Source organism: Thermochaetoides thermophila (assembly GCF_000221225.1).
Source record: "Thermochaetoides thermophila DSM 1495 unplaced genomic scaffold scf7180000011816, whole genome shotgun sequence".
NCBI classification, from domain to species: Eukaryota; Fungi; Ascomycota; class Sordariomycetes; order Sordariales; family Chaetomiaceae; genus Thermochaetoides; species Thermochaetoides thermophila.
The window spans coordinates 3,508,825-3,531,855 of NW_006383032.1; the positions used below are offsets into that span (position 1 = coordinate 3,508,825).

At 51.0% G+C, this 23,031-nt stretch overlaps 11 protein-coding genes and 1 non-coding gene across 12 annotated transcripts; 8 read left to right on the top strand and 4 right to left on the bottom strand.

The window, feature by feature from the left end:
- Positions 1-438: 438 nt before the first annotated feature.
- CTHT_0030430 (uncharacterized protein) lies at positions 439-2,396 on the top strand (the record flags this gene model as incomplete). The annotated part of the gene is made up of 4 exons (XM_006693431.1): positions 439-480; positions 603-1,560; positions 1,720-2,225; positions 2,304-2,396. 4 exons carry the CDS (start codon positions 439-441, stop codon positions 2,394-2,396), a joined length of 1,599 nt encoding a protein of 532 aa, XP_006693494.1.
- Positions 2,397-2,555: 159 nt separating this feature from the next.
- On the top strand, positions 2,556-2,645 carry CTHT_0030440. Its single transcript is given in 2 exon segments — positions 2,556-2,591; positions 2,611-2,645. It is a non-coding gene; the product is annotated as a tRNA-Glu (tRNA).
- A 444-nt stretch (positions 2,646-3,089) lies between these two features.
- Positions 3,090-4,619, top strand: CTHT_0030450 (UDP-N-acetylglucosamine-dolichyl-phosphate N- acetylglucosaminephosphotransferase-like protein; the record flags this gene model as incomplete). Its single annotated transcript, XM_006693432.1, has 2 exons — positions 3,090-3,557; positions 3,639-4,619. 2 exons carry the CDS (start codon positions 3,090-3,092, stop codon positions 4,617-4,619), a joined length of 1,449 nt encoding a protein of 482 aa, XP_006693495.1.
- A 704-nt stretch (positions 4,620-5,323) lies between these two features.
- Positions 5,324-7,438, top strand: CTHT_0030460 (uncharacterized protein; the record flags this gene model as incomplete). Its single annotated transcript, XM_006693433.1, has 4 exons — positions 5,324-5,948; positions 6,019-6,300; positions 6,367-6,466; positions 6,685-7,438. 4 exons carry the CDS (start codon positions 5,324-5,326, stop codon positions 7,436-7,438), a joined length of 1,761 nt encoding a protein of 586 aa, XP_006693496.1.
- Positions 7,439-7,956: 518 nt separating this feature from the next.
- On the top strand, positions 7,957-8,774 carry CTHT_0030470 (putative dolichol phosphate mannose (dol-P-man) protein; the record flags this gene model as incomplete). The annotated part of the gene is made up of 2 exons (XM_006693434.1): positions 7,957-8,075; positions 8,156-8,774. The coding sequence occupies 2 exons, from the start codon at positions 7,957-7,959 to the stop codon at positions 8,772-8,774; spliced, it is 738 nt and encodes a 245-aa protein (XP_006693497.1).
- Positions 8,775-9,105: 331 nt separating this feature from the next.
- On the bottom strand, positions 9,106-10,043 carry CTHT_0030480 (uncharacterized protein; the record flags this gene model as incomplete). Its single annotated transcript, XM_006693435.1, has 2 exons — positions 9,106-9,630; positions 9,693-10,043. The coding sequence occupies 2 exons, from the start codon at positions 10,041-10,043 to the stop codon at positions 9,106-9,108; spliced, it is 876 nt and encodes a 291-aa protein (XP_006693498.1).
- A 912-nt stretch (positions 10,044-10,955) lies between these two features.
- CTHT_0030490 (uncharacterized protein) lies at positions 10,956-12,102 on the top strand (the record flags this gene model as incomplete). Its single annotated transcript, XM_006693436.1, has 2 exons — positions 10,956-11,089; positions 11,148-12,102. 2 exons carry the CDS (start codon positions 10,956-10,958, stop codon positions 12,100-12,102), a joined length of 1,089 nt encoding a protein of 362 aa, XP_006693499.1.
- A 575-nt stretch (positions 12,103-12,677) lies between these two features.
- CTHT_0030500 (uncharacterized protein) lies at positions 12,678-13,336 on the bottom strand (the record flags this gene model as incomplete). The annotated part of the gene is made up of 3 exons (XM_006693437.1): positions 12,678-12,941; positions 13,005-13,166; positions 13,250-13,336. 3 exons carry the CDS (start codon positions 13,334-13,336, stop codon positions 12,678-12,680), a joined length of 513 nt encoding a protein of 170 aa, XP_006693500.1.
- A 1,702-nt stretch (positions 13,337-15,038) lies between these two features.
- CTHT_0030510 (uncharacterized protein) lies at positions 15,039-16,979 on the top strand (the record flags this gene model as incomplete). The annotated part of the gene is made up of 4 exons (XM_006693438.1): positions 15,039-15,084; positions 15,168-16,613; positions 16,681-16,854; positions 16,909-16,979. 4 exons carry the CDS (start codon positions 15,039-15,041, stop codon positions 16,977-16,979), a joined length of 1,737 nt encoding a protein of 578 aa, XP_006693501.1.
- A 589-nt stretch (positions 16,980-17,568) lies between these two features.
- Positions 17,569-18,746, bottom strand: CTHT_0030520 (uncharacterized protein; the record flags this gene model as incomplete). The annotated part of the gene is made up of 4 exons (XM_006693439.1): positions 17,569-18,214; positions 18,280-18,344; positions 18,405-18,598; positions 18,689-18,746. 4 exons carry the CDS (start codon positions 18,744-18,746, stop codon positions 17,569-17,571), a joined length of 963 nt encoding a protein of 320 aa, XP_006693502.1.
- A 914-nt stretch (positions 18,747-19,660) lies between these two features.
- CTHT_0030530 (uncharacterized protein) lies at positions 19,661-21,100 on the top strand (the record flags this gene model as incomplete). Its single annotated transcript, XM_006693440.1, has 2 exons — positions 19,661-19,896; positions 20,005-21,100. 2 exons carry the CDS (start codon positions 19,661-19,663, stop codon positions 21,098-21,100), a joined length of 1,332 nt encoding a protein of 443 aa, XP_006693503.1.
- Positions 21,101-21,505: 405 nt separating this feature from the next.
- On the bottom strand, positions 21,506-22,661 carry CTHT_0030540 (uncharacterized protein; the record flags this gene model as incomplete). The annotated part of the gene is made up of 6 exons (XM_006693441.1): positions 21,506-21,593; positions 21,653-21,734; positions 21,794-21,868; positions 21,934-22,231; positions 22,284-22,364; positions 22,440-22,661. The coding sequence occupies 6 exons, from the start codon at positions 22,659-22,661 to the stop codon at positions 21,506-21,508; spliced, it is 846 nt and encodes a 281-aa protein (XP_006693504.1).
- Positions 22,662-23,031: the final 370 nt, after the last annotated feature.

Sequence of the window (23,031 nt, forward strand, 5' to 3'; positions counted from 1 at the left end):
GACAGCATCTGTTTTACGTGAAGTGAGTTTCAGGGGTTGAGTTGAGTGATAGGAATTATGGAGAGTTCAGGTTTTTCGGGCCTTTCTGATCTCTGGTGATGGACTTCGTAGATGCTGTTTGCATGGAGCACATTGATTGCGAGGCTATTGGTCTCATAGCAGCGTCTCCCTATGGATGAGGGATAAGGAAGTCGAAGATGTGTCGATCGGCAGGAACAGTGGAACAGCTGGTCTATCGAATGTTAGCGGACAATTTCTTGGCTCCAGTTGTCGTGGGGAACCTGGGAAATTCCTACCCCAACAACTCATCAGCCTGTTAACCGATCATTTGAAGCATCATTGTTTAGCCTCTCTTCCAGCTGTATTTTGGCAAGCATTTATCATCTCTTTGTTTACATTCCTTCTGAACTTTTCTCGGCCAGTTGAAACTGGCTTAGCATGCTAGCAATAAACGGCCCAGAGGAACTGGTGCCCCACAGAGTATATCTCATCCGACTTTTCCCACTCACTCAAACTTCTGATCCTGCATAACTTCTATAGCTATGGAGATCGAAGACTGTATCGATCTGTTGATAGTACACTGTTCTTCAGCAATCAAACAGATCCTCTCAGAATGTGCTGACAGCCTGGAAAACGACTCCGCCAACAAACCCGTGTTGGTGAGCTGCTCCGAACCTATGGTTGAGCTCCTGCAACGACAGGCTCTACAGCTCCGAAGCATATACGAAAGCCAGCCAAAAACTGACACCGAAAAGGTTTCAATTAATTATGGCTTACTAAGGAAGCGGCTCGATGATTTGATCGAAGACTCCTACACTCAGTTTTACGCTTTCCCATTTCACGAAGTCCCAGTTTGCTGGCGGCAGTTGTATACTGATGCCAGCATTCTCAAGTTTTCTTTGCTGTTCTCTCAGTGGCAGCCGGTCATCAGCATCTTGACTGAGGGCAAGCGGGGATCCGTTGCTCAAGAAGACGAAGAGAAACTGAACGAGATGATTCAAGTCTTGGACCTGGCTCTCATCCTTGCAGGTGCAGCTGGAGAGAGGCGAGGAAGGCCGTGGATAGACAAGGCTCTACTAATGCTAGAGAATCTTTGGTTGGCAGTCTCCTCCCCATCACAAGCTTCAAAGGAGCCGTACGATGCTGCAGAAAATGGAGAGACACCTCCAGCCAAGAAAGCGAGGATGTCTGCCCCGAACTCTTGGCATAACACTCCGTCCTTTTCGCACCACGAGCCCTTTACTCCGCCTGTGAAGAACCCAATTAGACGGGTACATGCTCTCTCACTAGAGGAGTTCCAGACTTATCTCAACATGCCCCCGGAAGACCCAAGTTACAAGTCTCCTCTCCCTCTCGTTATCACAGGCTTGACAGATGACTGGCCAGCACGCACAACCAATCCATGGAAAAAGCCAGCGTACCTGCTGTCACGAACCTTTCAAGGCCGGCGGCTTGTACCTGTGGAGCTGGGGCGTAGCTATGTTGATGCTGGATGGACACAGCAGCTGATGAAGTTTGGACAGTTTCTTGATGACTATGTCATCAATGCTGGGAGGGAGTGTAAGGAAGAGGGAAAGCCGACGGGGTATCTGGCGCAGCATCAGCTGTTTTTACAGATACCGCAACTGAGGAACGACATACTAATTCCGGATCTCTGCTATACAGTCCCTCCGAAGCATCCTCTTTGGCATTCCCATGGTCAGCTAACGTCCCAGCCAGCAAAGGTCGGGTCAGACTCTGAAGACGACGAAGCCATGGACGACACAGTCTTCCCCCAGCTCAATGCCTGGTTTGGACCCCCGCAAACAATCACTCCTCTTCACACAGACCCCTACCACAACCTCCTTGTCCAGGTAGTCGGCCGCAAGTACCTGCGACTGTATCCATCTTGGCTATCAGGAACACATCCAAATGAAAAGGGAGGTGGTCCTATGCATGCACGCGGCAATGAAGGAGGTATCAACATGGGCAACACAAGCCGGGTCGATATTGGGGTGTTGGAGGGATGGGACTCTCCCCCTTCGACCCCGATAGCCACTTCAGAGGAGGGAAGCAAAGAGGGGAGCAGTGAAGTCAATGAAGAGGAGGAAGATGAGTTGGAAGAGGGATGGGAGGAAGAGTTTAGGAAGCTGCCGTACTGGGATTGTATCTTGGAAGAGGGGGATACATTGTACATTCCGGTGGGGTGGTGGCACTATGTCAGGAGTTTGAGTGTGAGCTTCAGTGTGAGTTTTTGGTGGAATTGAGTATAGCAGATTGGATTTACCTTTCAAGTCTCTTGCTATCGGAAATTGTCCAAGCAGAAGAGTTTGGGTCCTTACAAGCTTTCCCATGGGGTCAATGATAATGTCTGGAACTGGGAATATCGGACAGAGAACGTTGAGTTTAAGTCCTGAAGCATGGCAGATACTGTCGATGCTATATCAGATAATTTTCAAAGCTATCATCAGGTCTGTAGAGATGGATACATCAAATTATCGTCCATCAAGCCCTCTCTTCCACACAAGAGCATCCAGTGCGAGCGTCCCTCCAGCACAGATCGGAGCTATACTCGATCGGGTATGGTGTAGCGGTAACATCGTTGACTCTCACTTCTCAGAAGTGAATGATCTCAACAGCCCCGGGTTCGACTCCCGGTATCCGAGCAAAGATGTTCACTTTTTTTCCCCTCACTCTTTTCCTAGAGTCTTCCCGAGGAGTTCCCTTTGTTCTTCTTCTTGAGGTGCTAACGCTGTCTTGTCGCGACTTTTCCAATATTTGAGTCTTGATTCTTTTATCCCGAGTGTCAGCCAATCGGAGACGGGCGCAATCTCCCAAAACGGTATGATGGTGGGGTCCAACAGGGGTCAGCTTCCAGCAATAATCTCCTGTGACGTTGGTGTTCCCGAGGAAGCTCTAAAGCCAAAAAGAACACATGTCGAACTTCCACCTTTCCTATCTCACCACCACCCCCAACGACTCTCACCTAATGTTCTGACGCCTCCGTCCTCCGATGCGAATACCTAGGTGATCTACCCCTCCTCCGAATCACCTTCCCAAACAACCATGCATCATCCCTTCCGGCGCCAAACCTAGCAGCACCCACAGCCATGACCTCGACGTCGAACTCGACCCGGTCTTCCTCTCCCTTATCGAACGGCCTCCCAACGACCCTCTCCCGCAACGAGGCTCTCTCCTTAGCGACAGTCACCGCGGCATGCGTCGCCGTGCTAGTCAACGTCTTCCGAGAGCCAGAGCCCTCACCACTGATCGCATCACTGGCGTTGAGCGGGCTAGCCTTTGTCGCAGCCTTTGCGCTGATCCGTTGGCTGGGCCCGACCTTCCTGCGCGCGGGCATCAAGGGCGCCGACCTGAGCAAGCGCGTTCGTCGTGAGCTGCCCGAGTGCATGGGTGGCGTGTGTGCCGTGGTGTACCTCTTGGCAGTGATTGTGTTCATTCCGTTTCCGTTTTATAAAGATATCGTGGCTGCGACGAGTGGCGGCGGGAATAAGGATGTGGTGTTGCCTGTCGAACATGTGCAGAGGGGACGGTTTTTGCATCGGTTTCCGCATAGCAAGGTATGTTGACGTTGGAAAGCGGACTTATATCGGGGGATGGAGATAAATGGGTTGGAATGATGGCTGACTCGTAATCTACAGCTTGCGTCGTACCTTTCTGCTATCATCTCGCTCCAGTCGATCGCTCTCCTCGGAATCGGCGATGACCTGTTCGATATCCGTTGGCGCCACAAGTTCTTCATCCCCGCTTTCGCTGCTATCCCGTTGCTGGTAGTCTACTTTGTGGACTTCGGCGTTACCTCTGTCGTCATACCTATTCAGCTCCAGCCATACCTGGGCGAGTTGCTTGACCTCGGCGCGCTGTACTACGTCTACATGGCCGCCGTGGCCATCTTCAGCCCGAACAGCATCAACATCCTGGCCGGTATCAACGGTATCGAGGTCGCCCAGTCCATCGTCATCGCCCTTCTACTCTCCCTAAATGACTGTCTCTACCTGCTAACCCCCTATCCACACCCGGCGACGGACTCTCACCTCTTCTCTCTCTACTTCCTCCTTCCCTTCCTAGGCGTCTCTCTAGCCCTGCTTTACCACAACTGGTACCCCGCGCGCGTCTTCGTCGGCGACACCTACTGCTACTTCGCAGGCATGGTCTTTGTCGTCGTCAGCATCCTAGGCCACTTCAGTAAGACGTTGGTGCTGCTACTGGTGCCGCAAATCTTCAACTTCCTCTACTCAACACCGCAGCTCTTCGGTCTGGTCCCCTGCCCACGCCACCGCCTGCCCCGTTTCAATGCCCGCACCAACCTGCTGGAGCCCAGCGTCACCCAGTGGACGCCCGATCACCAGCCCAAGGCGCCTATCGCCTGGGTGCTGCGCCTGTTGGGTCGGCTACGGCTGCTGCGGGTCACACTCGATGACGAGGACCGGTTTGTGGAGACGAGTAACTTTACGCTGCTCAACCTCTGGTTGGTCTGGAGGGGCCCGCTGCGTGAGGACCGCCTGGCGCTCGAGATCACGGTGCTGCAGGCGGCTCTGGGACTGTTTGGTCTGTTTGTACGCCATCGGCTGGCGCTGCTTGTGTTTAAGGCGGATAATTGGAGCTTGGGTTTTAATGTATAAGTCCACCTACTGTCTAATAAAACGCTCTCAATGTTTGTCTTGACATATCCCAGGCAACCTTTGAGCCTGATGACATGGATCCTGGGCAACTACCAACAGCATATAGCCTGGTTAGGAGGCCTGCGATTTGCCTGCATTTCGGGATCTATTGTTGACGATGATTGGTCGATTTCCCAACGCCACTGTTTCCGCTTGGATGCATGATGCTACCTTCATGCTTCGGCCAGCATTATCAACACAGTGCTTGAGTAGATGGCATTTTACTATCAGAGATTTCTGTTGTTGAAAACCAGGCGAGTGGTTTCGGATAGAGCTCTCAAGGCCAGATCTAAACTGTCGGAGCGGGTCTTCTGGTGGGCCAAGTCGCTAATAAAGTGACAGTTGGCTGTGGCAAACAAGGGTATCTCGTAGACGTCGCTAAGAGTTTGTAAAGTATTGGTCCATTAACCGCCAGTCTACACAGTACCGCGAAACAGCGACACATCTGGGGCAACCAACCCTCGGTTAACCTGTGGGTAGAGACACCTATGCCCCGGCCAGCTATGAAACCTCCATATTTTGTTGCAGGGCCCTGAATCTACCTCGAAGTCCTTGAGCATTAGGCGCAAATGACGACTTGAGATTTGTACCTATGTTCTCTCTTGCCAAGCCTGCCAACCCTCTCAGTCTTCATCATGCTCCGTTCTCCCTATCAGTCTTTAACAATGTCTTCAATAACACAATTGGACGACCTACGCTCCAGTCAAGAGGGCACTGTTAAGGACCAGGCGGAAGAAGAGCTACTCTCAGGCAACAAGAAGCCCTTCAACTATGAAGGTTTCCCATGGTTCGGCGTACTGTGGCGCTTTGGCTGCTCTGTCCTTTTCAGCCTCTTGGTTCTGGATGTTCTCTATGTGTTCAGCGGTTGGGATCATTTGAAGACATGGGACAGACGGTTGTTCAACGCCATCACCATCATGCTTTCATCGCTGGTCAGCTTATCGGTCGGTTCGCTCCTGTCGTTGCTAGGCGCGACTCTCCGTTGGCCGATCCTAGCATCGCGTCCTCACACACCACGCGAAGTTGACATGATCTTGGGCATGAGTTGCCCCTCGCTAGCAGCCAAAATCATCTGGCATCACTGCTGGCGTCAAAAAAAACTTTCACGCACAACGTTGATCATATCCATTTACCTCCTTGTCAACATCTTCGGCCGTCTGAGTGTTGCTATATTTGGTCTCACATACAATCTCAACGACACTGTCCTCACTGAGTACCCGGTCATGGTAAACGATTTCGGCTTCAAAGATTGGATAGGCACACACTGGTTAGGGATAACTGTTGATCTCCGTAAGTGATGTTCGGATGAGAAAAGTGTCACCCGTCTAAGGACAGGTGCTAACAACACGTCCTGCATTAGAAAAAATGAAGAACATTGCAGTTATAGGGCTGAGAGATGTTGACACTTTCCTCCACCCTAATCACCCTGAGACTTTCAACAGGAAAAACATCAGTGGACATGGCTTGGATCGGAGTGTCGATGGACGAACTGTTACTTATACATACGGTGCCCGAGAGTATCGTGGATCCGAGGCATATTCATCCTCTGAGAGGATATTCCGCAGCTCTTCGACCTGCATCGCTCGAAACTATTGGAATGGGACAGTCTGGGAAGATGGGAAGCTTGTGGGAAAACTCCCTGGTAAGTTGAACAACTTGAAGCTCAAACCCCTTCCAGCTGGCTGATTACTTACACGCTTTATCCAAGACGATCCATCTGAAGTGCCCCCGCCAGATGATCCTAAGCATATCCATATCATGGATGGCTTGATCAAGGCAGGATTGCTCAACCTTGCTGCGCAACTGAGGTATCGGTATATTTGGACTGTTGATTATCATGAAGGTTCTCCGGTCCACGCTGACGATACGTACTGTATTCGAAGCTGTAAGAGGCTCGGCTTTTTGCGAGAAGCTCAAACAGTTCCTGGAAATGTGGCTGACGATGCCATAAAGATTTAGCCGCTATAAATAGTCGCAATTTAAATGACACTATCCTGCGCAAAAACACGACGATATACGAGTGCAGAACCTGCCTTACAGACGGGAACGGCCGACCTGGCATGCCACAGAATGTGTTCTTCAACTACCCAGCAGAAAACAGCACATATGCTTCCAGAGTTCTCCTCAGCTTTCCTGCGCAAGACGACAGGCTTTACGATTACGGACAGGGATCATTCAACGCTAAACTATACAAAGATCAAGCATTTTACAACTTCACATTGGATCTGGCCGATGATTGCTATGCCCCGTCCTTTATATCGGACATGACAGACGATTGGTACGCCAATCTGGATTTCAACGGGTATGAGGTATCAGCGGCAAATATAATGGCTCGGGTCCCAATCTTGACACTTATAGGCGCTGAGAAAATTCTGCCGCGCGTAACACTGCTAAAGGGGGCGACTGAGCAGCACACAGTTGTTTCAACCTTGGACGTCAAATGGGGGCGTGCAGCTACCACACTGGCTGCTCTCACTGCCGGTCAAGCAATAGCTGTGGTGATAGCTTGGTTCGCGTCGAGAGGTATTCTCCTGAGGGACCACGACAGTTTCTTGTCTATCGGCCGTATATTCCGCACTGCGATGACTAAAATTGAGGGTACACCCGAGGGAGGAAGCTTGGCCTCTGGTCGTCAACTCGCTGACGCTATCCAGAAGAGTGCTTATCCTCCAGGAAAGATTCGCTATGGCACGAGGAAGAAAATGGACTGGTATGAATTGGATTTATGGGATGATGTGGATTATTTCTTCCCTGATCCTGGGCAGGCGAAGTACAAGTAGGACATGAGCGACGATACGGGTTTGTAAATCACTATAAACAATTATAAGAAAAGTGAATGTGTAATTTTTGATCATTTATGATGGAACATAGATGCCGTTCATCTCGTGCTCCTAGTTACTAAACTCGTCAGCTGATATAATTCGATGATGCATTTGCTGACAGCACTTTAGGGGCACGGAAAATCGCAGCTGGGAAGAAGTTGTAACTTACAAGTGGTAACTACGGTAGACGGAACCTGAGAGGAACAGATTCCACGTACATGTCCTGAAAACGGTAAGACCTTACGGTAAGTTACACTTACTTACTTACCTATGGTGCGAATGCCCAGGCTGTCAAGCCCCTGGCCCCTGCAGCCAGACCGCGTCAAGTGCATGGCTAGAACGTTGGAAGTGGCCACCTCGACCTCTGCGCGTTCCCGGCGCTCGCACATCCCTTTGAAGTACATACACTTGCAATTCGACTCCCTCGTAGCCACCACGCACTGCAGCCCTGATATTTCTTTCCAGATACGTTCACCATGACGCCTACAAAATCAGCCTCCGAGAAAGATATCTACTCAGTCATTCTTCCCACTTTCAATGAGCGCCAGAATCTCCCGATCGTCACCTGGCTTTTGAACCGCACCTTCACAGAGCAGTATGTTTCCGCCTACGACCGACTCTTTTCTCTTAACCGAAGAACAAGCCTAGAAATCTAACATACCATCTATATCCTAGCAATATCGATTGGGAACTCGTTATTGTTGACGATGGCTCACCTGACGGCACGCAAGATGTCGCCCGGCAACTAGTCAAGGTTTATCACCCACATGTCCAGCTCCAAACTCGGACTGGGAAACTCGGCTTGGGCACAGCCTACGTACATGGTCTGAAGTTTGCGCGCGGAAATTTCATTATCATCATGGATGCCGACTTCAGCCATCACCCCAAGTTCATCCCTCAGATGATCGCACGCCAGAAGGAGTGCGATTATGACATCGTCACCGGCACCCGTTATGCTGGTAATGGTGGAGTTTACGGCTGGGATCTTAAGCGCAAGCTCACCAGTAAGGGTGCAAATATCTTTGCGGATACCCTATTGCGGCCCGGCGTCAGCGATCTTACTGGAAGCTTCCGGCTGTACAAGAGGAGCGTGTTAGAGAAGCTGTTTGAGAGTACTGACGTCCGGGGTTTCACAATGCAGATGGCTCTGGCAGTGACGGCCAAGGCTAAGGGTTTCACGATTGCGGAGGTACCGATTTCGTTCGTGGACCGGGTGTATGGTGACAGCAAGCTTGGTGGTGAGGAGATTGTTGAGTATGCAAAGGGTGTCCTTAAGCTCTGGTGGCAGTTCTGAGGGTTATAGCGATATCTAATATATCTGCCAGCCAGTACCCGTAAGTCAATAGTTGATTGACTTGCTTCATGATTGCTTGCATGCCGGTGTCGGGACCAGGGTATGTAACAGCCTGGGTTCGGGTTTCGACCGTAGGTTGTCGATGGCTCCACTCCGAACCCTGGTATCTACAGACGCGCTACCCCTCTTCATTGTTTGGAGGAACTGGAGAAAATATATGCTGTTGTCTTTGTACCAGTAAGGTCTTTGGGTCGTTTTTAGGCGTTGTGGTGAATATCAGCTATATACAAGACCATAATCCTTAAGATTAGGAAGCCTCTTTGCTCAGCGTTTAGATATTCCTTCCTCCCGTCACACTGATGGTTTGTCCCGAGATATACGAGCTCAGGGGTGACGCGATCGCCAACACAGCGCTCGCAGCTTCAGTTGCAGTACCTGGTCTCCCTAGCGGTATATCGGCATACTTCACACCTCCGGCATTCGCCTGCTGAGCCTTCTTTTGCTTTGACGGAATCCCCAGAGCTACCTTCTCGCCAGCGACCTCGATGAAAGCTCCAGCTTCTTTATCAGCGGTCAACCGGGTGGCAATGTGGCCGAAGGCAATGGTATTGGCGCGCACACCAAATTGAGGGCCCCATTCCTTTGCAATAGTTTTGGTAAGACCAACAACACCGGCTTTGGCCAGGGCGTAGTTAGCTTGGCCCGCGTTGCCATGCAGGCCGGATGTCGAGCTGATATTGATGATATTCCGTGGCTCCCCGTCCTTCACTCGGAAATAAGGAGCTGCCTCCCGCACCAACTTGAAGGGTACTGTTGCATGGAGAGCCAAGATGGTGTCCCATTGTTTATCAGTCATCTGGAGGGGTGTTAGCGCTCGGGGTCTGTCGTTTTCGGAGGGAATAAAACAAGTGTAGGCACCTTATGAATGACACCATCCCAGGTAAAGCCGGCATTGTTAACGATGATATGAATCTTGCCATTCCCAAATTCAGCGGCCTTCTTGACCAGTTCCTTGATATGGTTGTCATCAAGCATGTCGCCTGCCACCGCGATGGCTTTTCCCCCGCTGGCCCGAATCGTATCTACTACCTCCTGAGTCTTTTTGGCATCGATATCTGTGACGACAACCTTGGCACCCTCATTTGCAAAGAGTCGGGCGCACTCGGCACCAATTCCCTGTCCAGACCCTGTGATGATGGCTACCTGCCCGTATAAGAGGCCCTTGGGGTAGTTGAGTTGTCGTGCAATCTGACCGATTCTCTCTGCCATGACATCTGAAGTGAGAGTGGTTTTTGAGAAGGAAGAGGATAGGAACATGGAAGACGCAAGTATTGCGCTTACAGTTTACTCTCTCGTAGAAATAGCATCTATGATATATCCGAACACTGGCTATGGCTCTGGGGATGCCGAGGTTCAACCCCGGCTTGCAGCGGCTCCATACCCCACATCCCCGCGGCCCCGCCTCGGGATCGGCTTTGGGTCAGGCCTGCATACACTGTAAACTGTATTTTGTTCTTCGGGCCACTGAGTATAGGTGCATATGGTGTTGTAACACAGCCTTGTTGCAGTCAAGATTTACCTGCTATTGTTTTAGTGAGTCTGTCCTTGTCCCCTTGAACGATTTCATTGCCTGTTGCCATGTGTTCTCCCTGAAAACTCCAATTGCAGAGTCTGGGCGACAACAGCTTCTTGAGAGAACCAAGGTAGTTGTTGGTCAACCTTACCATGTACTTGATGCGCTCTGTTGATCTCCAATAACCGCCGCAGCATACCATAGAGGAGCGCTGTGCACAAGCAGGTCATCTGGGTGAAATGCCGTTCTTTGGACAGCTACGCTGTTGTTTATTTGTTTCCTTTTCAGGGTAGTATGAACTTGGATATAGTTCAGATGATCGCTTTTTGAGCCCACTTCTCGTGGTGTAGTTGTACCCTCGATTGATATGCATCGATTGCACATGACAGAGACCCAAGAAAATCATACGTATCAGTAAGAATTTTAATTTAATTTATCTCACAGCCGTCAATGTCAACTTCTCCAAAATGTCAAACAAGCTAGAATGAACTGAATGGGTTAGTGGGCCCAACGGTTGCGGGACCAGGAAGCTGCAACTGCGGGGTCTGGGCGTTCCCCGCATGGCCCGAATCTGAGATCCGATTCAATTCGAAAACAACAAAAGAACAATGCATGGAAGGGATGGAAGAGCCGACAGAGACCGGAGGGGGTCGAGAGGACCAAGGGCTCAGTTCTCGCGGCTGAGGCCTGTCGAACTCGACCCTCTTGCAGAATTTGGGTTGCCTTCGAAAGGAGAGAAAAGGTTGGTACCTAGAGGTCTTGAGCTGTCGTGGTCTTGGTTGACGTCTGATATTGTGTAGGCTCCTCAACCTGAAAACTCAGGAAACATATTACAGCAGAATAGTTGAGCGCTATCTCTCCTTTTGCACCGACGCAGGAGACCGTGATGAACTTCGAAAGCAATTTGCTTCGTTGAGTCTCGCTGACTCCCCTCCTTCGGTCCCATCGGTACCTGCAATCCCATCTCATCGTCAACAGTCCTCTCTATTGTCACAGGACTCACTGGTGACTCCGGGAACCGACTCCACAAGCTATTCCTCTTCTCATATTCCTGTCCCGAAGGACCCAAAAGCCAACCTCTCCCAAATCCTTTCCGCCCTGCGCAAGCTCCGCGAAGCTCTAGTCGCTACCCGTCGCCACGATGCATTCGCAGCTCAAGTTTTCCTCTTCGCAGCTCGCGTCGGCGTGCTCGTCGGCTCTTATGAAACGTATCTCCCGGCTCTCCTATACCTATTGCGAAGGCTGAGCCACTACACAATTCCCGACACGCGCGACAAAGCTTCGTTGCTCACGACCGCCGAGCTCCGTGAATGCGCTACCTATCTCGTCCTCGACGCCGCCTGCCGCAGGGACGATCTTGCCGAAGCTTATGCGTTGCGACACACTTACCGCTCGGCACTTCGTTTTCCCTCCGAAGTTTCTCCCGCCAAAGTTATTGGATTTGACAGACACGACGCCCTTGACGCTGTGCTGCATGCCCTAACCCACGACAACTGGATTTTATTTCGGCGGGTAAAGCTCTCTGTGGATGGGCCACGCGCAAGGCTGATGGAGTTCGCTGAGGCGCGGATGCGGTCACACACGCTCAAGGCGTTCGGCCGGGCATATCTCAACTTGCCTCTCAACGTGCTTGAGGAGCAAGTTGGAAAGAAGTGGGAAGAGTTGAGGAGTGAGGACGGTGTTGGATGGGAGTTAGAAGGGGAGCGGTCCTCGGAGAATGCCAAAGTGATTATTCGAAGTGTCAGAGCTCGCTGAGGAGCGCTTATAATCGTCTGCGGACTGGTTTATGCTTGTCTCCGAGCATGTTTGGGCATGGGTCACAAGAGGGCTTGCTTGAGAAGGTTTGTGGCATGGTTGCCACACCATGCTTACAGTACAATTTGGTCCTGCTCAATTCTCTTACACTGTTTATCCCGAGCTGTTTGCCCGGTTGTAATTCTAGAATAGGTTTTAGCATGCTCCGCGCAGTCTCGCATAAGCCTATCTCACATAAGGATGTGGATTGACTTATACAGTATTCGGCTTGAGCCTGGATATTTCAAGGTCAGAAACCCCTGAAGCTTCAGTACCCAAGAGAAATGCGGGAGATTGTATCGTGATCTATTCTTTTCATTACTACTTATATTAGAATATTCCTCCAGACTTGAAGATTATTGTCTCATCACTTGACGGTAGGTGCTGTACAAAGATATGTGGCACCCAAGCAATAACATCGATGCCATACATCAAAGCACATCTATTGATCCGACCCCAAGCATAATACAATCCACTCCACCTCCCAGGGATTTTCGGGGCTTCATACCCGCTGAAAGTACCAACAGGCATTTGGTTTAGAGAAGGGCGACAGCAGCCATAATGCCGCCGACGGCACCGAGGCCGACGGCCGCAGCCGTAGGGCGCGGACCCATGTTGTCGGATGCAGTAGAACTGCTAGCAGCATCAGCTGTGGCACTGGTCGTAGCCGAGGGAGATGATGTAATAGGGCCGGTAGTGGTGCCCGTGGTTGACTGGCTGCTAGCTGACTGGGTTTGAACAGCAGCGGTGCTGCAGGAGGGAGCAGTCGGCAGATCGCTCACTTTGAAAGCGCTGCAGAGCTGTTAAAGCGGCTGTCAGTAAGGCTGTAGTGCATAGAAAAAATTGCATAGTTGGAAACTCACAGAGTTCGCGAAAATGACAGCAGCAGTCTGGGCAGCATCATCGCAGACACCGATCAGGCAGCATGAAATATCCCCGATGAAGCTCTTGTTGGCACAGATGCAGGCAGGGTCCGAGCCGCAGTTGCCAATGCCTTCCTGCAGGAACTTGTTCGCGCAATCTTGCTGTACACAGTATATAATGTTAGAGATCCGTGTGTTTAGTTGTTTTAGTTTTGAATAAAGTAAACAGATTTGGTATCGCATACCGCGCAAGCAGGAAGAGTGGGCTGGGCGTCCTGAGCGAGGGCGGCACCAGCGAGGCCAAGAGCGACGAGAGCAGCGGAAAGCTTCATTGTTGCAGTGGCTGAACGTGATGATTGTTGATTCAGCAATTGGGAGATTGTCAATGGGCTGTCACTTCTGGCAGATGGGATCGAAGGACAACGGAATGGTGACGCGGAGATGGGAAGGCACTAGGCCTTTAATGTGCTTTCGAAGAGGCAACCCCCTTACCGTCTACAACAACGTTCCCCCCACAAATGCTCTGGCCTTTGGATGCCAGGCCGCCAATGAGAGAGGGTGGTGGCTCACCTTGCGGGCTCCTACCAGGGCTGCGACGGAACTAGCAGCCTGGTCCCGGCTGATGATTGGGCCCAGAGTTGGACAGGCATTGCTGAGGTGGTGGAGTGGAGAGTTCCTGCCGTTCCTGTCATATCCCAGCCCAACCAAACCTCGTCAGACTGACCGATTATAGACCCGGTTATGATATAATACAGAAACACTGGTATTGAACACGATCGTGCCGAGTCTTAAAACCATTGCAGCGGCAGTTATGTAGCTGTGTTCTCTGGCCGATTATTGCCTCGGTTTGTTTGAGTCAACCAGCTTGCCTGACTACCTGCCGTGTTGAGGTGGGATGACACTGTGACTGCCTAACTGTTGATATTCCCAATGTTTTTGACCATCTTATCTGTGTTTGGGAAATTGATCGCAAGAAAATAAATGGGATTGTACATAAGCAGGAAGTATTTAGCGTTTTCAAGGCGGTGAAGCTGTTTCGTTACAAGCGCAAATCTTTCACAGGCGAATTACAGTTCGGGGCCTTGTTTCCTTCGCACCGTGCGGGTTGCCAAGTATGGTACCACTACTGGCTTTCCGACCGTTTTACCTACCACGCCGCCGAGAATATCTTTGTCTCATAGTAAAGTGCATGCCCTGATTTGCCCATAACTTTTTGAACTCTCCAAGGATCAAACACGTATTACAGAGTAAACTATCAGGAACAGCGCAATCTCATCTGTACTAAATGTCGTATGCGTGTACGCCGGCACCTAAGAACCTATCATAGGTTCAGACCTTGGGTGCTCAAGAAGGAAGCTCTTGGTGTTTGTCTGACAAACAGGAGGGATGAGCCCGTGAGGTGGTCCATCAAGCGAAACCCAGGCGAACCGGAATGGGCAGTTCTGCTTCCGATAAAGGTCGTAGCGTTCGACTGGCGTCTTCCCATCCAGACCATGATGAGGTAGGCACTCACGCCACGTGATGATAGCCACTGAGATTCCGCAATCACATTGCTCCATGTGTGGTCGCCTTGAACGGCCTCTTGGCGCTGTTTCGTCTGGAATTTTCGCTTCCTAATCTGAGGGACTAGAATGGATTGGAAATAATTCGCCTTGAGAACAACAGCTAGAAGGTAAAGGAGGTGTGGCAGCTGGTTGGTTCGGGGGCTCCCGTGATACTGGTGCCAAGGGGACTAAATCTTGTAAGCCCTGGCCTCTGCGTTTGTGGATGTCTTGGTCCCACCGAGGCACGAGATGGGTTGGATGCATAACCCCGTCGAGATAGTGGTTGGCCCTCGCTCGATTGTCTGCAGCCAACCGCATGCAGTATGCAAGCAAAACTTATTTGACTTCTCCCTTTCCAAGTCACTCACATTTGATCACCCTGATTGCGACGTCGACAGACCCTCCCGCGATGAATTGCTTTTAAATTATAACTGACATCCAAGCCCTCGCAACGCAACAGAATTGCAGCGCCGTCGCGCGTCCAGTAAAGATGGGTCTGGGAATTCTCGAGGACAAAGTTCTGGACCACGTTCCAGGTGCGTCTCTCAATCCTTGATTCTTCTCGGCGCCTTGAAAGCATCGCGTCGCGCAAACTCGCGCTGACCACATTGCGTTGCAGGAACCACCCGATATTTCGATGATCCCGAGCGACCTCAGTACGCTGCAGACGGCGCCGCTAAAGGCCTAAAGTGCGACGCCAGCGGGCCGGTACCCATCATCCTCGTCCCCCAGCCGTCCGACGACCCAAATGACCCTCTGAACTGGCCGCTATGGAGGCGTGATCTCATCACCTTTATCCTCTCTATGACGGCCATCTTCGCGACCTGCCTGGGCCCTATTCTCGCCGCAAACACCTTAACGCTCACCTTTCACTACCAGGTGCCCTTTACCAAGATTGCTGCCTTGACAGGCTGGTACCTGCTTGGTGTGGGCATCGGCGCCTTCGTCTTTGTACCGACCGGTCGTATCTGGGGCAAGCGTCACTTGTTCGTTGCTGGAACTGCTATGTTAGTGGCCACAGCAGCCTGGGGAGGTGCGTCTTACGGTAAAGACAAGTACACGTCCATGGTCTGGGCCAGAGTCTTTCAGGGAGTGGCGACAGCGCCGTTTGAATCGCTCGTCAACGCAGCGGTGGGCGATCTATACTGCGTTCATCAGAGAGGTATTCGCATGGCATTTACTAACCTTGCTGTCTTCGGTGGTGCTTTCTTCACCCCAATCCTGGTCGGAAAGATCACCCACAGCATCGGCTGGCAATGGACCTTCTATTTCGTCGCCATCTTTTGTGGAATATGCCTGCCACTCATCTACTTTCTCTGCCCCGAGACGGCCTACCGTCGGGATACAGCCTTGAACCTTGATCTACTGGACAAGGACCAGCCTATTCCATTAAAGAAAAAAGAGAACAGGACAACAACGGCGACACATAAAGAAGAACATGACGGCGATCTCTATGTGGTTGAAGCTCACGAGAACAGTCAGACTAACAAAATCGGGGAGCCTGTCGGATTTACGGTTGACAAGCCCATCCCGCCCAAGGCATCATTCACCCAATCCTTGGCCCTGTTCAACGGACGCAAGACGGATGAGCAGTTTTGGAAGCTGTTGCTGCGCCCTCTACCACTCTTCTTACAGCCAGCCTTTCTCTGGGCCTGCCTGATCCAAGGCTGTATGATCGGCTGGACTGTTTTCATTGGCGTTATTCTGGCTCAGTTTTTTCTCGCCACACCATTGTGGTGGGGTGAAGTCGAGACAGGCTACGCCTACACAGCGGCATTCGTCGGCGCCATCATCGGTTTCGTTATCGCCGGTGTACTTTCAGATTGGTCGGCCAAAATGATGACCAAATGGAACAACGGCGTGTACGAACCAGAGTTCCGCATTGTGCTCGTTATCCCGCAGATGATTTTAGGCTGTGCTGGTCTTTACGGTTGGGGCAAAACCGTGGATGGGCTGCTGCACGAAAAGTACCATTATGTCGTCCCGCTCACTTTTTTTGCTCTTGAAGTCGCGGGTATGGTCATTGGCGCAGTTTCTAGCTCACTTTACATTGTGGATGCCTATCGTATGCTCTTCCTACCTCCAGGTTTTCTAAGACTATATTTGTGATCCATGTTAACAACCATTCTTAGGCGACTTGGCTATTGAAGGCTTCACCTGCATGATAGTCTTCAAGAACATCTTCAGTTTCGGATTGACGCTTCGGGCGTTCGAGTGGCTTGTCCAAACGAACACAAAAGCGACACCGCTGTTCAACGCTGTCGCCTCTGTTCAGGTGGCAATTTGCATGTTGAGTATCCCGATGTGTAGGTTGACCAGTGATACTAGCAGTCTATTAGTCTGCTAACCTCTTTGTCCAGATGTCTTTGGGAAGAGGATCCGCAGCTTCTTCCATCGTTATGATATACTTTCGTTATGCAGGGTCAGGTAATCATGTCACTAGGTCTCATTCTGAAGTGATTTCCAAGCCCTGGATTTTCAGTAGATTTTCACGAACAAGTATACATGAGAGGGATTGTCTCTATAGGCTTTGTGATTGCTTTACGACACCGAATCGCAAATCTGAATTGAGAATGCGGCGATTAGATACATACGGCGCTTAATGCTCCCGTTGGTGGTTGTTTTAGCCGCGGTTTCATCGCTTTCTCAAACTTAATATACTTAATGCATACAGAACCATGTGTGGAACCTTGGCTGCTTGGATTCGAAATATCTTGAGTGATTGATTGCCCCCTCATTGCTCTACAGATACTTCCCTGACTCCTCAAAAACTCCGAGGACTATCCACCAGTGAAAGTATTTACAGGGCATGGTTTAAAGCCAGCAGACCCAAGCCTCATTTTGGAGCCAATGTAACACGACAGAAAAGTGTAGGGTGTTACAACTCAAAATGAATATCGATTCTCGCTTTCTTAGCTGTAACTAAGAGTAGTTCTATATTTCAACTTCCCCTCTCGGACACCACTCCGACGCTCTCTCATATCTTTCTCAGACTTCGCCACCACCTAAAACAACTTGACTCAAAGCTTCACCTTATCCTTCTTCCTTCCATCCTTCACAAACTTGCTAAACGTCCCTTGGAGCAAGAACTCAGGGTACTCCATGCCTGGATCAAGCCCAACGCCTAGCGAGCCACCCTGCCGGCGCCAGCCGGCACCATCCACAATCAGCGTCGTTCCGTTCACATAGCTGCCCGCATCGCTAAACAAGAATACTGTCGCGTCCGCAATGTCGCGCACGGTGCCCCACCGGCCCAAGGGGACACCCTTCGTGCGGTCGCGCTTGCTGACCTTGCTGCTGGCCAGCCGCTCCATGCCCTCGGTGCCCTCGATCGCGCCCGGCGCGATGCTGTTTGCCGTCACGCCGAACGGGCCATATTCTAGTGCAACGCTGCCCATCAGCGAGTCAATGGCGGCTTTGGCGGCCGCGACGTGCGCTTGGAGGGGCATGCCGGTGTAGTGGAAGGTTGCGGAGACAGAGATGAACCGGCCGCCGGTCGAGCCACTTGGGTTCGGGTTCGGGTTGCGTTTGGCGGACTCGACGAGGTAGGGGATGGTTGCCTTAAAGGTGTTAAATGTGCCCAAGGTGTCGATGTCGATCACGGTCTTGAACGCGTTCGGGCTCATTCCAGAAAGGGGGGCAATGAAGTTGCCTGCTGCGCCAGCGCTGATAGAGGGTAAGTGACCGCTAAGGTGAAACGAAAGGGGGAGATCTCTGAAGTCCGGACTTACACCACATAGTCGATGGCTCCCAGTTCCTTGACACAGCGTTCAGCTGCCGCCTTGACGGATTCGAACTGTTCCCACGTGTTAGTACGGATTGCGCCTAACCATTGTAGAGTCTCGGGGACACTCACATTCCGAACATCAACACCACCCAGGCCAAGGACGCGGGCTCCGGGACGGACTTTGGCAATCTCACGGGCAGCAGCCTCAGTTTTCTCAACGCTACGACCCACGATACAGGCATCGGCACCCAGGTGAACCATGGCTCGGGTCTGGGCACTGCCGATGGTGCCAGCGCCACCGGTGATGAACAGGACACGATTGGCTACACGAGACAAAGGTATGAGACATGTGTGTTTGGTGTCTTGTGTCCGAGTCGTTGACTCGGTGGGCAGAAGATGAACCTGCTACCTACCAAAAATATCCTTTGCCCAGACATGGCTCAGATACTCGGATCTCGGAGGAACAGACATTGTGTTCTTGATCTAGAGGAGCACACGAGATGTAAAGGGGTATCCGTGTCGCTGGCAGATGTCAGTAATACTGTGTATAAATACTTGCACGTAAAACCCGAATAAGAGCTCGAGGGTGAAGTGGTTGACGTCGTACAGGTCGAGATTGTTGCAGTTTACTCTCTACTCCAGATAGTGTAGAAATACAAGAGAAAGGCATCAGCCTCAACTAAAAGGTAACAGAAAAACCCCATGTTACCTCCTCATCCTTCCCATGTCCGCGTGCCATAGTCGAATCCCCTTTCGGGACTTGCCATCTTACCTCGGCCAGACCCCACATCGCCGGCCTGGGAATGGAGAAGACATGGGGGGGGGTAAGGGACAGGGGAAGCTAGAGAAACTGGGGTATTGTTACCAGATACATAGTACATATACCGTACACACCTACTAACGTTGATGATACCCAACGCCAGAATGGTCGATGCTTTCTACGATTTTCAAAACTCATTGTAGTTCAATGAGACTCTTCGTTCGACCTGATTTGCTGACAGATGTCAAGGAGTTATCACATGCTTGATTGTATGCTTAAGATATGCAAATCACCCCGTTTTCTGTCCGATTTCATTGGTGCACCTTAGCACGTTACACAACAGATATACTCGTAAACAATGCATTACCGCAGCTGAGTGTGGGGTTTGAAATCAGCATCCGGTTGGATGGATCTCTTTGTTTGGCTTGGCCGACGACAAGCCCGCCATGCGCTTCGACTTTCCGTTCGCGGTTCGCGATCGAGTCGCGTTGCACGCCTCCTCGAAGTCGATTCAACACAGTTTCAGGAATCCTAATTTTTTTGCTGCGCAACATTTAGCAGCCATTTATCCAGTATCCACGCACTTAACAAAATTTAAATTCTACAGCTTCGAAACACAGCTATGATGGTTTCAGAAGAAACAAGCGCCGCCAACGTTGCCCCGCGACCGAGGAAACGGGCGCTGCCCTTCAAGCGTACGGTGGATAGCGCGCCGGTAACCGAAAGCGCCTCCAACGACGATGAAGATGCGCTTGGCATGTTTTCGCACGCCAAGGAGTTATTTCCAGAGCTAGTTCGTGATATGGAGGAGGAGCATCGCGAGGAGCAAGAGAAAAAGAGAAGGAAGCTTTCCGAGAACAGGTGCGCTCGCAGTCACTTGGAAAACAATCATCTCTTACATTTTATTGATTGTGGTCTATGTAGAGAACGGTCAACATCGCCCCCTAAAAGGACACCATCGTCGCGCAGACAGTCAACAGTTATTAGCGACTCCGATAACGACACTATTGTGGACGTAAAGGGCAAGGGAAAGGAAGTTGTCCGGTCTGGTCGGTCACGAAGTCCGTCCTCTCCTGTGGCCAAGAGGTCGGCTTTCGCAGCACCTACTCCAAAAAGGGCCGCCCCCGAGAAAGCACGTCGCTCCTCCAAAGCTCTTTATGATAGCGATGACAGCGACGGAGAGTATAAGCCACCAAAATCATCCTCTCTGGCTTCCAAACAGATCATTGCAGACTCCGATTCTTCTGATATCGAGATAATCGAATCCAAACCTGCCCCAAAGATGCCCGACCCCGACGAAGACGAGCCCAACGAAGAGCCTCCCGTCGAAGAGGAGGAGAATGAATGGATCCGAAAAGCTCGCCTGCTGCAAGAGAAACAAAAATCCCAGAGTTTAAATGCTATCATTTGGGTCTTTGTTACATCGCCCCTCCCCGAAAGCGGTAAACCGGTTGCCATTAAGCGCCGAGTAACCCAAAACATGCAATTAATCTTAAACGCATGGGTCGCAAAGAAGCGCATGGATGGGCTGCTCATTCCAGAGGAGGTAGAGAAATCGCTGATTCTCCTCTGGAAGGGCAACAAGGTTTACGGCGAGAACACGCTAGCGTCGCTGGGCATTGAGATTGATGAGCTAGGTGAGATTAAAGATGCCCACGGCCCGGGATATATCAATGGCGGAGTTCATTTAGAGGTGGTAACCGAGGACTTTTACGCGGAGTGGTGCAGAGCGAACAAGGAAGGGCAGTTACGCAGGCCGGGTGATAAAGCCTTGCATGGCAAGGTTGAGTCTGAGGCGCTGATTGCACAAGAGCCAAAATCGCAGAAGTTCAAAGTGGTTCTCAAGGCCAAGGAGCGCGAGGTAAAGTTCACAGTCGCAGAGGACAAGACAGTTGAGACAATGATTCAGGCATTTCTGGTCAAGACCGGGTTGTCAGCAGACGAGTGGGATGTGTCGATATGGTTGGATGGTGAGCAATTGGAGGAAGACACGCAGGTCAAGGACCTGGATCTCGATAAAGAAGATATCAACCAACTGGAGGTGCATATCAAGGAGCGGCGTTAAGGGACAGTCGAGGAGAATTAGCTCCCCTTTATTAAGTCTTTGGGCACTTACTCATCAGGGATCAAAACGGATGACGGCGTTTATGGGATAAGGTGTGGCGCGAATGGCTTATGATACCCATATTAGCCTGGAGAAGCTTTTGCTTCGACTCAGATCACATGTGGATAGAACAGCGAACAACTTGAAGCAATCCGAATCGCAGGCTTTTTCGGCGTAGGCTTACTCTTACTAAGATTTCTAATTCAGCGCTTAATGGTATCTGATCATGATAAATTCTCAGATCTAACCACGTGCATCTCTTTTTATGACAACGTTGTATCAAAGTGCAAAACGAAAACCATGCAAAACGCCCTGAACGCCGACCGATGCCGCAGACGTAAGCAACCAGACTATCGACCGTCTTCTTCACCATCTCTCCTTCATCCTCGAAGCAATTATTCTGAGGTTGTTGTAAACCTTGCCTGGCTGAGCGCCAAGAACCAGAGAGACAATGCTGAGACAAAGTTAATATTTGGTTCATTCGTGAGACGGAGACCTTATACGACTACACACCTCTCGCGGGCCATGCCGATATTCTCGAAGGCACCAAGTATGTGAACTTTGGACCCGGCAAGGACAATACGTGTTTTCGTCGCTGGAAGGCTGTTAGTTCTGCAATCCCAACACCAGCTCTTATGTGTTGTACAGGCTTACCGTTCTCAATCGCGAACTTAGTTTTTCCATCCTTGCCAGCAATACGACCAATCGCACGAGAAAGAGCATCCGGGCCTATTCCAGTGTCAGCCAAATCCTTCCCTTAAGACGAGACTGGCAAACATGGAGCTGAAACATACCGAGTGTCTGGCGAACATCCTTAATATCGAACGACTGAATATACAACGAATCGAGACGCAAGAGCGCAATAGCGTCGTCGATGTCAAAGCCCATGGCGAAAGCGGAGACGAAGTCGGCGCCCATCTGGAGAGCCTCGTTGCTGACGGTGTACTTGCTGGACCGCAGCTCGACCCGTTTCTCCTTGATGTTCATGCGCACTTGGAGCTTGCAATGATCAACCAGAGGAGGATAGCTAAACGACAGGTTAGTATACGAAAAGAGTTCTGGGCTGTGTTTTTTCAAGGGATCCTCGTACATCTAATAAGGTGTTAGTCTTGAAGTCCGCACAGAATGCACCACGAAGACTTACCTTAGTCCAGTTTGCCTTCAGAGCAGACATGCGATGCGGCGGAATCGGGATCTTTCTCGTCTCAATCCGCCGAATAGGATCCTGGAAGTATAGAAAGAACTTATCAGTTCACGTCCGTAACCAACACATCCTCCTCTAGATGATGTGGCAACATACAATATTCTTTCCCGGCGCAAACCTTGGCCTGCCTTCCTCATCAACCGCCATCTCGTTCTCCATGGTCTCTTCTGGAGGCTCCGCAGCGTTGGGATCTGTCAGAGTGGCCGCAGCCTGCTGGATATCGATGAGGAGTTCATCTTCGTTCTCGTTGGTGATCGCGGGGGCAGCCTGCTGTTCGGGAGCAGGAGGAGGCTGCTTGAGGGCTGTCGGAGCAGGCATGTTGGTAGATAATCTGTTGTGATGTTGTAAGTCACCGTATCAGTCCAAGAAATCCTCTGGAAATAGCAACAAGCGAGTTTTCGGTCGGCGCAGGGCGGTTGGCGATGGGCACTGGGCGTGTTCTGACGGTCTGTGTTCCCCGATTTTGGTGATGAGTGGGGTTCAAAATCCGTCAAAAAAGTGTGGGACAGGCATGGCATGTGTCGTTATCGGAGCTTATCTATTGACTGATTGAGGGGCTCGAGCCAGCCTTGCGGATCCACCCAGGCCGCCGCACCCATATCACTGGGCGATTATCCGGGTGGGACAGCCCAGCGTCATTGATGACAAGCCTTTTTTTCATGGCGCGCAGCTCGCGTTCCTAGCTTCT